Here is a 14,422-nt window from a genome sequence, read left to right on the forward strand (position 1 = left end):
ACTCAGAACACGACCCTGCTCTCCCGCCGTGCCCCACCCCCTGCAGTCCCACAGACACACAGCATCTCCCCATGATCCCTCTGCGTGGCACATGCAGTGTCTGTCTCTCAAACGCCGTAACCTCGCTTCTTGACCACGTTGACAAGTGCATCACCACCAGCACCGTCACAGCAGAAATGGTTTGCTGGGAACTTACAGTGCTGACTTTTCCTTCAGGCTTTTACCCTCTACAACATCACAGCAAAGCAAATATTGAACCTCCGTTTACTCCCCTTAGTAACTCTCACTTTTTAGACAGCATGTCCTCTTAAAAACCCTCCTCGATCTCCTCAGGGCACTGGGTGTCCACCTCCATGACCTCTGCTGCCCTAACTCGGCCCACGATGTATTAGTGCCATTGTCATGTCTGGTCCCTGACTAAATGATGTGCTTCTTGAGTGAACCAAGTTCCCCAACTCCAGCAACTTCCAACAATGTTTCTTAATGCATTTGAGAAGCTGACTAGTAATTGGGAAGACAAACTAATTTGGAAAACAAAATTAACTCTTCTTCTCTACCCTCCAACCCCTAGGACCTACTGTAATATTAAGCACACACAAAATATTCAGCCATAGTTTTCACTGGAATTTGTTCATATATGTTAGATATACCACCTATGGCAATTTTTAGTTAATATTTTTGAAACTAATATTCAGATGTGGATATAAGCTTTCCACTGCAGTACTGAAAAGTAAGTTAAAGTTTATCTTTTGTGACATGTGTTACAAGTAATTTGTTATCAATACAGTAATGTGCTGAGTGGTAAGAGCTAGCCTGAATACTGTGTTTCTGATTTCAATGGAAGTATTTGTAATGTTTTATAATTAAGTATAATGTTTGCTGGAAAATACTGGTAGACACACTACAGCACACATTATCTAGGTAAGGATGCTTTCATTCTATTTCTACATAGTTAAGAATCTTTTTAAAAATTATTAGTGGTTACAGAGTATATCAAATATTTTAGGCTGTCTTTCACTTTTGTAAATATAGTGAATTATATTAGTATATTTGCTTATGTTCAATCATCTTCACATTCTTCAAAGGAATCTTATTTTGCCTAACATATTCTGTTCAAAACATGTAAAATTGAATTTGTTAATGTACTTAAGGTTTTCCCCTCTATGTTCATAAGTGATTTATAGATGTCTTTTTTATAGTATTTTTCAGTTATGGTTTCATAAGGGCTATATTATTATACAATGAATCATAAGCTTTCCATACTTCTTACACTCTGTACTTGGTCTCTGAAGGGAGGCCTGTAAAATATCTGGACTTACTATTGCCATTAGGGGTAGAGTCTAGACAAATTAAATTTATTCTATAATTATTTATCTAGCCTTGTGTGTTTTTCTCTTCACCCAGTTTTCATCATTTTTATTTTATAAAATAAGCTGCTATGCAAAATAGCATTCTTTTATTCATTATTATATATAGTGTATCTTTTTTATAAATTTTTCCCATGGCTGTTCATTATTTTCTCTTTTTTGCTTTTAGTAGATATGCCAAATAACTTTGGTTTTTCTTAATCAAAATAATTTTTTGATAATGCCAAAGAATTATCTTGGACCACTCCATAAATTTTGCTGTATAGTTTCTTATCAGTCATTTAAAATAAGTGCTAATTTGTATTTCCAAATGTTCCTTAACACAAAAGCAAATTAATAATGAAAATGTGATTTAATGAATATTTCTAGTAGTCTACATGAATTTTTTCTTTTTGCTCGATTTTTTGTTCCTGAATTCTGACTTTACAGTAGCCACCCTGTGCCCACACTCTTATGGATTTCCTTTCCATGGTTTCAGTTACCTGCAGGCAGCTGCAGGGTGACATTGATGGTCTGCCTTCTGACACGTAGTCAGAGGGTCAGTGGTGGCCTTAACACTACGTCACAGCGCCCACATCATTCACCTTACTGATCACATCATGTGGGCATTTTCTCATCTCACATCATCACAAGGAGAAGAGTGAGCACAATAAAAGAGTTTGAGAAAGACAGGCCATATTCATATTCACATAACTTTTTAAATAATGTATTGTTATAACTGTTCTAGTTTATCATTAGTTATTACTGTTCATCTCTTACTGTGCCTATTTATAAATTAAACTTTAAAAATAGGTATATATGTATAGGAAAAAAATATAGCATATATAGGGTTTGGTATTCTCTGTAGTTTCTGACATCCACTGGGGTTTTGGAATGTATCCCCCACAGAAAAGGGGGTCTACTGTATTTCACTGTAATCAATAAAAGCAACTGTCTGATTTAACCATTATATTACAATAACTAAGAGCATAAATTCTAGGGCCAGTGTCACATACGTACAGTGAATCTCAAGCCCACCACCAATGAGCTATAGAAACTGAAAAACTTAATTACAAATCAAGGTACCAGATGCTCCAACAGCAGAATGGATGCAGCAGTGCACTCTTCACTGAGTTATCCTGCAGATGGAATTAATATACCTGAGCACTGGAGCAATTGATGGCATATAGACAGCATACAAAATAGTAGTATCTATTATGGTAAATACTGTTATTTACCTTGGTAAGGGTTTTCATATTTCTTTTGTGGCCTGATACAGACATACTTCTTAAAATATGACTAGGGCTCATCATTCTAATGCCAAAACCAGGCAGACACCACAAAAAAAGAAAATTATAGACCAATATCCTTGATGAACATAGATGCAGCAATACTCAATAAAATATTAGCAAACCAAATTCAAAACTACATCCCATAGATCATCCACTACAATCAAATGGGATTTATTCCAGGGATGTAAAGATGCTACATATTCGAAAATTCATTAACATCATCCACCACATCAATAGTTGCTGTAAAAGCATTCGATAAAATTCAACATCCATTCTTGATGAATATGCTCAACAAAATGAGTATAGAGGGCAAGTACCTTAACATAATAAAGGCCATATATGACAAACCCACAGTCAACATCATACTTAACAGTGAAAAGCTGAAAGCTTTTCCTCTAAGATCGGGAACAAGACACCAATTTTATTCAACATAGTACTGGAGGTCCTAGCCATGGCAACCAGACAACACAAAGAAATAAAAGGCATTGAGACTGGTAAGGAAGAAGTGAAACTGTCACTGTTTGCAGATGACATGATACTGTACATAAAATAACCTAAAGAATCCACTCCAAAACTACTAAAACTAATATCTGAATTCAACAAAGATGCAAGATACAAAACTAATACACAGAAATCTGTTGCATTCCTATACACTAACAATGAACTAGCAGAAAGAGAAATCAGGAAAATAATTCCATTCACAATTGCATCTAAAAGAATAAAATACCTAGGAATAAATGTAACCAAGGAAGTGAAAGACCTATACCCTGAAAACTACAAGACGCTCATGAGAGAAATTAAAGAAGATACCAATAAATGGAACACAACCCATGCTCATGGATAGGAAGAATTAATATTGTCAAAATGGCCATCCTGCCTAAAGCAATCTACAGATTCAGTGCAATCCCTATCAAAATACTAATGGCATTCTTCAATGAAGTAGAGAAAATAGTTGTAAAATTCATATGGAACCTCAAAAGAACCCAAATAGCAAAAGCTATCATGAGAAGGAAGAACAAAGCTGGGGGATTATGCTCCCCAACTTCAAGCTCTATTACAAAGCCACAGTAATCAAAGCAATTTGGTACTGGCACAAGAACAGACCCATAGATCAATGGAACAGACTAGAGAGCCCAGATATGAACCCACACATGTATGGCCAATTAATATAAAATAAAGAAGCCAAGGATATACAATGGGGAAACAACAGCCTCTTCAACAACTGGTGTTGGCAGAACTGGACAGCTACATGTAAGAGAATGAAACTGGATTATTGTCTAACTCCATACACAAAAGTAAACTCAAAATGGATCAAAGATCTGAATGTAAGTCATGAAGCCATGAAACTCTTAGAAGAAAACACAGGCAAAAATCTCTTGAATATAAACATGAGCAACTTTTTTCCTGAATGCATCTCAGGCAAGGGAAACAAAAGCAAAAATGAACAAATGGGACTACATCAAACTATCAAGTTTCTATACACCAAAGGACACTATCAGTAGAACAAAGAGGCATGCTACAGTATGGGAGAATATATTAAAAAATGTTATATCCAATAAGGGGTTAACATCCAAAATATATAAAAAGCTCACATGCCTCAACACCCAAAATTCAAACAACCTGATTTAAAAAATGGGTGGAAGGTATGAACAGACACTTCTCCAAAGAAGAAATTCAGATGGCCAACAGGAACATGAAAAGCTGCTCCACATTGCTAATTACCAGGGAAATGCAAAATAAAACCACAATGAGATATCACCTCACACCAGTTAGGATGGCCAACATAGAAAAGACTAGAACAACAAATGCTGGTGAGGGTGTGGAGAAAGGGGAACCCTCCTACACTGCTGGTGGGAATGTTAGCTAGTTCAACCACTGTGGAATGCAGTATGGAGGTTCCTCAAAAAACTAAAAATAGAAATACCATTTGACCCAGGAATTTCACTCCTTGGAGTTTACCTGAAGAAAACAAGATCCCTGATTCGAAAAGACATATGTACCCCTATGGTTACTGCTGCACTACTTACAATAGCCAAGACAAGGAAGCAACCTAAGTGTCCCTCAGCAGATGAATGGATAAAGAAGAGGTGGTACATATATACAGTGGAGTATTACTCAGCTATAAAAAGAAAACAAATCCTACCATTTGCAACAATATGGATGGAGTTAGAGGGTGTTATGCTCAGTGAAATAAGCCAGGCAGAGAAAGACAAGTACCAAGTGATTTCCCTCTTTTGTGCACTAAAACAACAAAGCAAAACTGAAGGAACAAAACAGCAGCAGACTCACAGACTCCAAGAAGGGACAAGTGGTTACCAAAGAGGAGGGAGGTGGGAAGGTGGGTTGGGAGGGAGGGAGAAGGGGCATTATGATTAGCACACATAATGTAGGGAAGTCATGGGGAAGGCAGCGTAGCACAGAGAAGACAAGTAGTGACTCTGTAGCATCTTATGCTGATGGACAGTGACTGCAACAGGTATGTGGTGTGGACTTGAATATGGGTGAATGTAGTAACCAGAAATTGCTCTTGTGAAACCTTCATAAGATTGTATATTAATGATTCGTATAATATTGTATATAATGAAATATACATATACATAATGATTGTATAATAATGTATATAATGAAAATAAAACATTTTCAAAAAATATGACTATACCTCTTTCTCACATCCTACAATGCTGCCCACCAACAGATCCTATTGGTGCTACTCCCTTTCCCACATCCATTGAGTCCCTAAAGATAGAGCGCTGGATGTGAGGACTTCCACAGAGTACATACTTCTGATTTGGAAGAGCCATTTGTTCATGCTGCCTACATACAGTTTGAGGGTAAAATTTTGATATCAGATGCTAACAAATGTTTCATCTTGGCGTTGTTCTCATCTGTGGCTCCGTGGTACCATCTAGCACTCTACAAATCCTTAGATGTATTTTGTAGGAAAGGTAATGAGTAGACACACTAGAGCAGTGGGAAAGACACTGTATGAGAGAGAAAATGAAGCAAGAATGGTATGTGCGTGCACATACAGAATCATTTTAGTGAAACCAGTTAAAAATGAGAAATTCATTTTAATTCAAATTAAATTTGCTTGAATACTTTGCATTGACATAAAGAGGTTATAAATTCAAAATTATTTTCAATATTAGATTTCTTACCTCAGATTGCATTAGTGCAACATGTGTTTTCTTTCCCTTTCTTTGCAATTTTTTCTTTGTTTTTTCCAGATTTCTTTTAACATATTCTCTCCTCTCAATTATACTATTTAGTGACTAGAAGACATTTAGAAATCAAGATGTATAGTATTTATAATCTAATTATCCCAATTTAGACCAAATAGTTCCCAAGTGACTATTTTAATAATAAGAATTTTTAATTTGGTATATAGGGAAAAACCACCACACATGAACTACAAAAATACAGTATGATACCACAATCCAAATATTCAATTTCAGTTACCAAAGAAAACCAACATCCAATCAATTTTAGCCAAGTAATTAAAAACTAAGAGACTCACATAGAAAGTATAAATTTTCATCATGATATTTAAAATATTTTAACCAAAACTAAAACTGCAAATAGTAATCACTACAGGAAGTGTGTAAGTTTACTTTTTCCAAGTTTATTCTAAATTAATAGTTCTTATAAACTATTAAAATATAATAAAAACAAAAATGATTACCAAACTGCAAGAAGATATAAACAATGGTTATTATAAAATAAGGGCAAATAAGTCATTAATCTTTTCTGGGATTTATTATCATACTCAGACGATTATACTAAGGCTTCTGATGCAATTAATAAATTTTCATCATTAATGTAAGGAGGAGCCATTATTAAAAAATTTATCTCAGTAGGTGTTAGGATGGGTTCTATCCCCACTACATGAGCTGTGGGATGAGCCTTTACTAGGCCAAAGCATAGGAGTGTACTCAGAGTTTGTTGTGTCTTTTTCAGCTCTGTTTCAGGACCTTGCATAAGTTGTTTCATGCATTTAGGCCCAAGTTTTCTCAAATCTATGATACAGATAAACTCTGTCTTGCCTGTTTAATAGGGAAGCTTTGAAGATCAATATAAATTTTTATAATAGGAACACTTCACAAATCACAAAGTTTTATAAATAGTCTTGAAAATTACTGAAGACTAATATAATTTAATATTAATATAAAAGACTAATATAAATATAATATAAAGTTACATCATTATTCACAAAGAAATAAAAAAGCATGTCGTCAAAATGGCTCCAGTGAATCAATTTATGAATGTCCTCCCTGCAGAGAGGGACAAGAATGCACAACTCTCACCACACCCTGTTCTTCTCTGAAGGACTAATGACATGATGCATACATATTTTTCAACTAAATTTTTCTTTGGGAAGGGCTAGTAACATCAGTTACTGCCATAAACTTGTTGTTTCGAAAATATTTTATCGACATTTGCCTTATTTTTCATCCTAGCTGTCTTAATGTCTTTTACATGCACCAAAAATTTATCATGAAAATGTCAAGATGCATTATATTTTATATTTGAGTAAACAGAGCTTTAGCATTTTGTTAACAAGCAGTGAAAACTTTTAATTAAACTTACCATATTAAGAGATTGCATGAGGTATATCACTGCGCATCTTATTTGAGAACTGCTTTTCCTAAGTGTGCTCTGAGACAGACTGTGTGTGTGGCCATGAAATAGTTACTTTTTCTGCCCATGCTTTTATGTCTTCCTACATGAAATGGTAATTTTCCAGGTAATAATGTAAAAATCACATACATGTTCTACCTAAATATCCCTGCACACTGGCTCTGGATTAGTTGTAAATACTTACATCCAAATGCTCTTGGTGGGCAGCTCTGAGCCTCGTGGCATCATTCTCCAGCTGAAGCAGAGGTTCCTCCATGTCTGCCAGTTCTAAGGCATATTTTGTTCTCCTTTCAGTAAACTCCTGCTTCTCAAGCACCTGGCCTTCTTGAATGGCAAACAGTCTTTTCTGCCAGCAAAGATTTTAAGTATTTCACTCAGGTATTAGTTACCTAAACATTTGTTAAGTCTCTATTCTGTTGTCAGGCAGTAATATTTGAAGTTATTTGAAAATCAAAAAATAAATGCCAGCAGAAAAAGCAGTAACTATGAATACAGCATGTTTGAAGAGCACACAGTTATTAATAGACAAAAAAATGAAAAATGCAATAGGCAATAAAAATCAAACATTCTTAAGTACTGGAGAATAGTAAGATTATGGAAGGCACTATCAACAAATACTGAAATGAAGGTAATTCATGCAATGTGAGGTCAAATAACACCAATGAGCAAGAAGTTAACCCCAAAACATTAAGCAAAAGAGGCTGAAAGATGACAGAATTAGTGGGTATATATAGAAAAATAAGTTAGGAAAGATGAGTTTCTCAAACATATAGAATCAGAGACACACTGCTTTTATGTTTAAGAATGTCAAATTCTTAATAAAAGAAATTGTGTTTGCTTCAAAAAAGACCAAAAGTGCTGATAATCTCAGATAATTTTTTTAAATTAACAGTGTTCTGGACTGTTTTGCCTCTTGATTTAATTTTCATTGTAATAATAACTTCAAATACTTGTATTTCTGAAGGGAGGCATTCTAGAAACATGCCAGGGATCAAAACACCCAACCTGGATTCCGAAGGATATGCAAGTGATAAATAAAGATAAAGAAAAATTAAAGTTGATTTTTGCTAGCTATAATGCTTTAGTTTCAAAATATTTTTATAGAAATATAATAACATATTTTTCTTTTATTGTTATATAAATAAATTCAATTGAAAGACACTAAAAGTAAAGAAAACATACCATCATCACAAAGCAAATTGAACAGATGCTTAGGAGTAAGACCCCACTGCCCTTTTACTAGACTGGCAGAAATCCCCATTAAGCCACAAAATGAGATATGTTGTATGGGAGGTCAGTCTCTTTATGCGTGATCAGACACTGCTAGTCACACACAGAGGGCAATTGTTACAAGCTAAGGAGAGAAAACTGCTGGCTTGCAGACCAAGTAGTGGAAAGATGCCTCATTACAGGCAAATTTAAAATGCTAACTAAAATGCAAATTAAAGGAAGAATAAAATATTGAAACCAAATTAGGATTACCTGAATCACTATTCCATTAGCCACTTCCCCTTGAGTTAGTCTTTTCAAGAATTCTTCTCTACCCTGTATAGTATCAAATAATTTTTAAAAGAGACTTTATTTAGAACATATCAGAATATATAAAGACAATGGTAAACACAAGATACATTTTACTTATAATAAAGAATAACACATTTATTACAAACTGAGTATTATAAATTGTTTTTTAAAAACCTAGTGTTACCTTAGACTGTTAGTAAGTGATACAAGACCAAGATACAGAATACAGAATTTTAGTTCAATTTGGTTTGTACCTTATAAGCCTGAACTAAAATATCAAAATAATCAAAAAGGAATAATTAGTCTTCAATTTCTTTTCTTTTATTTTAATTATGTTTGTTTCAATATTACTCTCCAGAACAAGCACATTAAACTTGGAAAACAAGATATGATACAAATCAAGAATCTATAGTTCAAGTATGATTTGCAAAATGTGATCAGTTTCTCCATTTGGCTAGAGCAATTCTTTTCCTTGCCATTAATTTCTTTCTTTTTTTAGAAAAAAAGATATCATCCTTTGAAAGTTAGTGGGCAAAGTAATATGTGGAAAAATCTGTTCTTTGGATAAAAAGTCTTAAACTCTTCACAGTTGTACTTTACATTATCACACAACCAGATTTGGAAGATAGCTCAAAAAGTTCCTTCTGCTTCAGAATTACAGTCTTGAGAGAGGAGTTGAGTTTGATTCAGGCTGTGCACCATATGCAAACAAGAGAGAGCAGCTGGGAAAGAGGAGCAGCAGAGGTCCAGAGATGTCTCTAACATCCTTCCTTAAGGGCTCTCATCACAGACCAGAGTCCAGAGACAGAACAAAGAAACACATTGATAAGCCCCTCCTATGACTCTTCCTTGTCTTGGTTTAGCAAACCATCAAAACTGTTCTCCTGCAGTAAAGTAGTAAGTCCAAGAAAGGACACAGAGAGGACAGAATGGAAGCAGCAGCTCCCCGGTGTACCTTTGCCTGAGGATGTACCCACACCTAACACGAATTTAGATGATGACACACTTTGATAAAAAGAAATTAGCTGCCTCTTCTAATATAATAACAGATATAGTGGTTTTATCAGTATGTCAAATATTTAATAAAAAGGGAAGCAAATTAAAAATGCCTCTCCAGATGAAGAAAAATATATTGTATTCCAAAGACTATTACATTTGACCTTTGTCTGAAACTAAGTGAAAGGCAGGTGTGTGTGAGCTTATGGACACTAGAGGGCGCCATATACAAACATGAAACGCCAAAGGAACCTTGTCTGGAGTAAAATTGTTAATACAACTCCCGAGAAAGATTTAAATGATATGGATCTCGTGACTTTTCCTGAAAGAGAGTTCAAAATAAAAATCATCAACATTCTAATGGAGGTATGGAAAGACATCCAAGAACTCAGGAATGAATTCAGGTCAGAGATCTGGATCATTGAAGAGCACGATGGAGGGTATTAAAAGCAGGTTGGATAAGGTGGAGGAGACAATAAATGAAACAGAACCTAGAGAAGAGGAATACAAAGAAGCTGAGGCACAGAGAGAAAAAAGGATCTCTAAGAATGAAAAAATATTGAGAGAACTGTGTGACCAACCCAAGTGGAACAATATTCGCATTATAGGGATACCAGAAGAAGAAGAGAGAGAAAGGGATAGAAAGTGTCTTTGAGGAGGTAGTTTCTGAAAACTTCCCCAATCTGGGGAAGGAGATAGTCTCTCAGGCCATGGAGATCCACAGATCTCCCAACACAAGGGACCCAAGGAAGACAACACCAAGAAACATAGTAATTAAAATGGGAAAGATCAAGGATAAGGACAGACTGTTAAAAGCAGCCAGAGGCAGAAATAAGATCACATACAAAGGAAAGCCCATCAGGCTAACATCAGACTTCTCAGCAGAAACCTTACAGGCCAGAAGGAAGTGGCATGATGTATTTAATGCCATGAAGCAGAAGGGCCTGGAACCAAGATTACTTTATCCAGCAAGATTATCATTCAAATTTGAAGGAGGGATTAAACAATTTCCAGATAAGCAAAAGCTGAGAGAATTTAATTCCCACAAACCATCTCCACAGTCTATTTTGGAGGGACTGCTATAGATGGAGGTGTTCCTAAGGTTGAATAGTTGTCACCAGAGGTAATAAAACCACAGTAAAGAAAGTAGAACAGCTAATTATGAAGCAAATGCAAAATTGAATTAACTATCCTCAAATTCAATCAGGGGACAGACAAAAAGGACATAATTTGACACCTAATATATAAAGAATGAAGGAGGAAGAAAAAGGAGGAGAAATAGAAAAGAACCTTTAGATTGTGTTTGTAACAGCATACTAAATGAATTAAGATAGACTCTTAGATAGTAAGGAAAGTAACATGGAACCTTTGGTAACCACGAATCTAAAGCCTGAAATGGCAATAACTACATACCAATCGATAATCACCCTAAATTTAAATGGACTGAATGCACCAATCAATAGACATAGAGTCACTGAATGGATAAAAAAACAAGACCCATCTATATGCTGCTCACAAGAGACTCACTTCAAACCCAAAGATATGCACAGATTAAAAGTTAAGGGATGGAAAAAAGATATTACATGCAAACAGTAGGGAGAAAAAGCAGGTGCTGCAGTACTAGTATCAGACAAAGTAGACTTCAAAACAAAGAAAGTAACAAGAGATAAATAAGGATATTACATAATGATAAAGGGCTCAGTCCAACAAGAGGATATAACCATTATGAATATATATGCACCCAATACAGGAGCACCAGCATATGTAAAACAAATACTAACAGAACTAAAGGGAGAAATAGAATGCAATGCATTCATTTTAGGAGACTTCAACACACCACTCACTTGAGAGGACAGATCCACCAGACAGAAAATAAGTAAGGACACAGAGGCACTGAACAACACACTAGAACATATGGACCTAATAGACATCTATAGAACTCTACACCCAAAAGCAACAAGATACACATTCTTCTCAAGTGCACATGGAACATTCTCCAGAATAGACCACATACTAGGCCACAAAAACAGCCTCAGTAAATTCAAAAAGATTGAAATTCTACCAACCAATTTTTCAGACCACAAAGGTATAAAACTAGAAATAAATTGTACAAAGAAAGCAAAAAGGCTCACAAACACATGGAGGCTTAACAACATGCCCCTAAATAATCAATGGATCAACGACCAAATTAAAATAGAGATCAAGCAATATATGGAAATAAATGACAACAACAACACAAAGCCCCAACTTCAGTGGGATGCAGAGAAAGCAGTCTTAAGAGGAAAGTATATAGCAATCCAGGCATATGTAAAGAAGGAAGAACAAACCCAAATGAATACTCTAACATCACAATTATCAAAATTGGAAAAAGAAGAACAAATGAGGCCTAAAGTCAGTAGAAGGTGGGACATAATAAAGATCAGAGAAAAATTGAGAAGAAAAAAACAACAGAAAAAATCAATGAAACGAAGAGCTGGTTCTTTGAGAAAATAAACAAAGCAGATAAGCCTCTAGCCAGACTTATTAAGACAAAAAGAGAGTCAACACACATCAACAGAATCAGAAAAGAGAAAGGAAACATCACGACAGACCCCACAGAAATTCAAAGAATTATTAGAGACTACTATGAAAACTTATATGCTAAGAAGCTGGAAAACCTAGAAGAAATGGACAACTTCCTACAAAAATACAACCTTACAACATTCCATGACTGACCAAGGAAGTAACCCAAAGTCTAAACAAACCAATTACCAGCAAAGAAATTGAAGCGATAATCAAAAAACCACCCAAGAACAAAACCCCCAGGCCAGATGGATTTACCTCAGAATTTTATCAGACATACAGAGAAGATATAATACCCATTCTCCTTAAAGTTTTCCAAAAAATAGAAGAGGAGGGAATACTCCCAAACTCATTCTATGAAGCCAACATCACCCTAATACCAAAACCAGGCAAAGACTCCATCAAAAAAGAAAACTACAGACCAATATCCCTGATGAACATAGATGCAAAAATACTCAAAAAAATATTAGCAAACTGAATTCAAAAATACATCAAAAGGATCATACACCATGACCAAGTGGGATTCATCCCAGGGATGCAAGGATGGTACAACAACCGAAAATCCATCAACAGTATCCACCACATAAACAAAAAGGACAAAAACCACATGGTCATCGCCGTAGATGCTGAAAAAGCATTCGACAAAATTCAACATCCATTCATGATAAAAACTCCCAACAAAATGGGTATAGAGGGCAGGTACCTCAACATAATAAATGCCATATATGATAAACCCACAGCTTACATCATACTGAACAGTGAAAAGCTGAAAGCTTTTCCTCCAAGATCGGAAACAAGACAGGGATGCCCATTCTCCCCACTGTTACTCAACATAGTACTGGAGGTCCTAGCCACGGCAATTAGACAAAACAAATAAATACAAGGAATCCAGACTGGTAAAGAAGAAGTTAAACTGTCACTATTTGCAGATGACATGTTATTGTACATAAAAAACCCTAAAGACTCCACTCCAAAACTACTAGAACTGATATCGGAATACAGCAAAGTTGCAGGATACAAAATCAACACACAGAAATCCACGACTTTCCTATACACTAACAATGAACTAATAGAAAGAGAAATCAGGAAAACAATTCCATTCACAATTGCATCAAAAAGAATAAAATACTTAGAAATAAACCTTACCAAGGAAGTGAAAGACCTATACCCTGAAAACTATAAGATACTCTTAAGGGAAATTAAAGAGGACACTAACAAATGGAAACTCATCCCATGCTTGTGGCTAGGAAGAATTAATATCGTCAAAATGGCCATCCTGCCCAAAGCAATATACAGATTTGATGCAATCCCTATCAAATTACCAACAACATTCTTCAACAAACAAGAACAAATAGTTCAAAAATTCATATGGAAACACCAAAGACCCTGAATAGCCAAAGCAATCCTGAGAAGGAAGAATAAAGTGGGGGGAATCTCACTCCCCAACTTCAAGCTCTACTACAAAGCCACAGTAATTAAGACAGTTTGGTAGTGGCACCAGAACAGACCCACAGACCAGTGGAACAGATTAGAGACTCCAGACATTAAGCCAAACATATGTGGTCATTAATATTCGATAAAGCAGCCATGGACATACAATGGGGAAATGACAGTCTCTTCAACAGATGGTGCTGGCAAAACTGGACAGCTACATGTAAGAGAATGAAGCTGGATCACTGTCTAACCCCATATACAAAAGTAAATTCAAAATGGATCAAAGACTTGAATGTAAGTCATGAAACCGTAAAACTTAGAAAAAAACATAGGCAAAAATCTCTTGGACATAAACATGAGCAACTTCTTCATGAACATGTCTCCCCGGGCAAGGAAAACAAAAGCAAAAATGAACAAGTGGGACTATATCAAGCTGAAAAGCTTCTGTACAGCAAAGGATACCACCAATAGAACAAAAAGGTACCCTTAGTATGGGAGAATATATTCATAAATGAGAGATCTGATAAAGGGTTGACATCCAAAATACATAAAGAGCTCACACACCTCAACAAACAAAAAGCAAATAATCCAATTAAGAAATGGGCAGAGGAGCTGAACACACAGTTCTCCAAA

The 14,422-nt window shown here is 35.5% G+C and overlaps 1 protein-coding gene across 9 annotated transcripts in view; it reads right to left on the reverse strand.

Annotated features, from left to right (window-relative positions):
* CCDC178 (coiled-coil domain containing 178) overlaps window positions 1–14,422 on the reverse strand; it is a 568,079-nt gene that overhangs the window by 350,416 nt on the left and 203,241 nt on the right. For all 9 annotated transcript variants that reach the window (XR_012121114.1, XR_012121113.1, XR_012121115.1 and 6 more), the window contains 3 exons: window positions 8,759–8,821; window positions 7,461–7,622; window positions 5,797–5,910 (listed from right to left, as the gene is read on the reverse strand). Coding sequence is in view for 6 of the 9 variants with exons in the window: in XM_073212734.1 (XP_073068835.1) it covers window positions 5,797–5,910; window positions 7,461–7,622; window positions 8,759–8,821 (339 nt within the window). In the remaining 3 variants the exon portion in view is untranslated. The remainder of the gene's footprint in view (window positions 1–5,796; window positions 5,911–7,460; window positions 7,623–8,758; window positions 8,822–14,422) is intronic.

The sequence above is a fragment of the Manis javanica genome, chromosome 9 (assembly GCF_040802235.1).
Source record: "Manis javanica isolate MJ-LG chromosome 9, MJ_LKY, whole genome shotgun sequence".
NCBI lineage: Eukaryota > Metazoa > Chordata > Mammalia > Pholidota > Manidae > Manis > Manis javanica.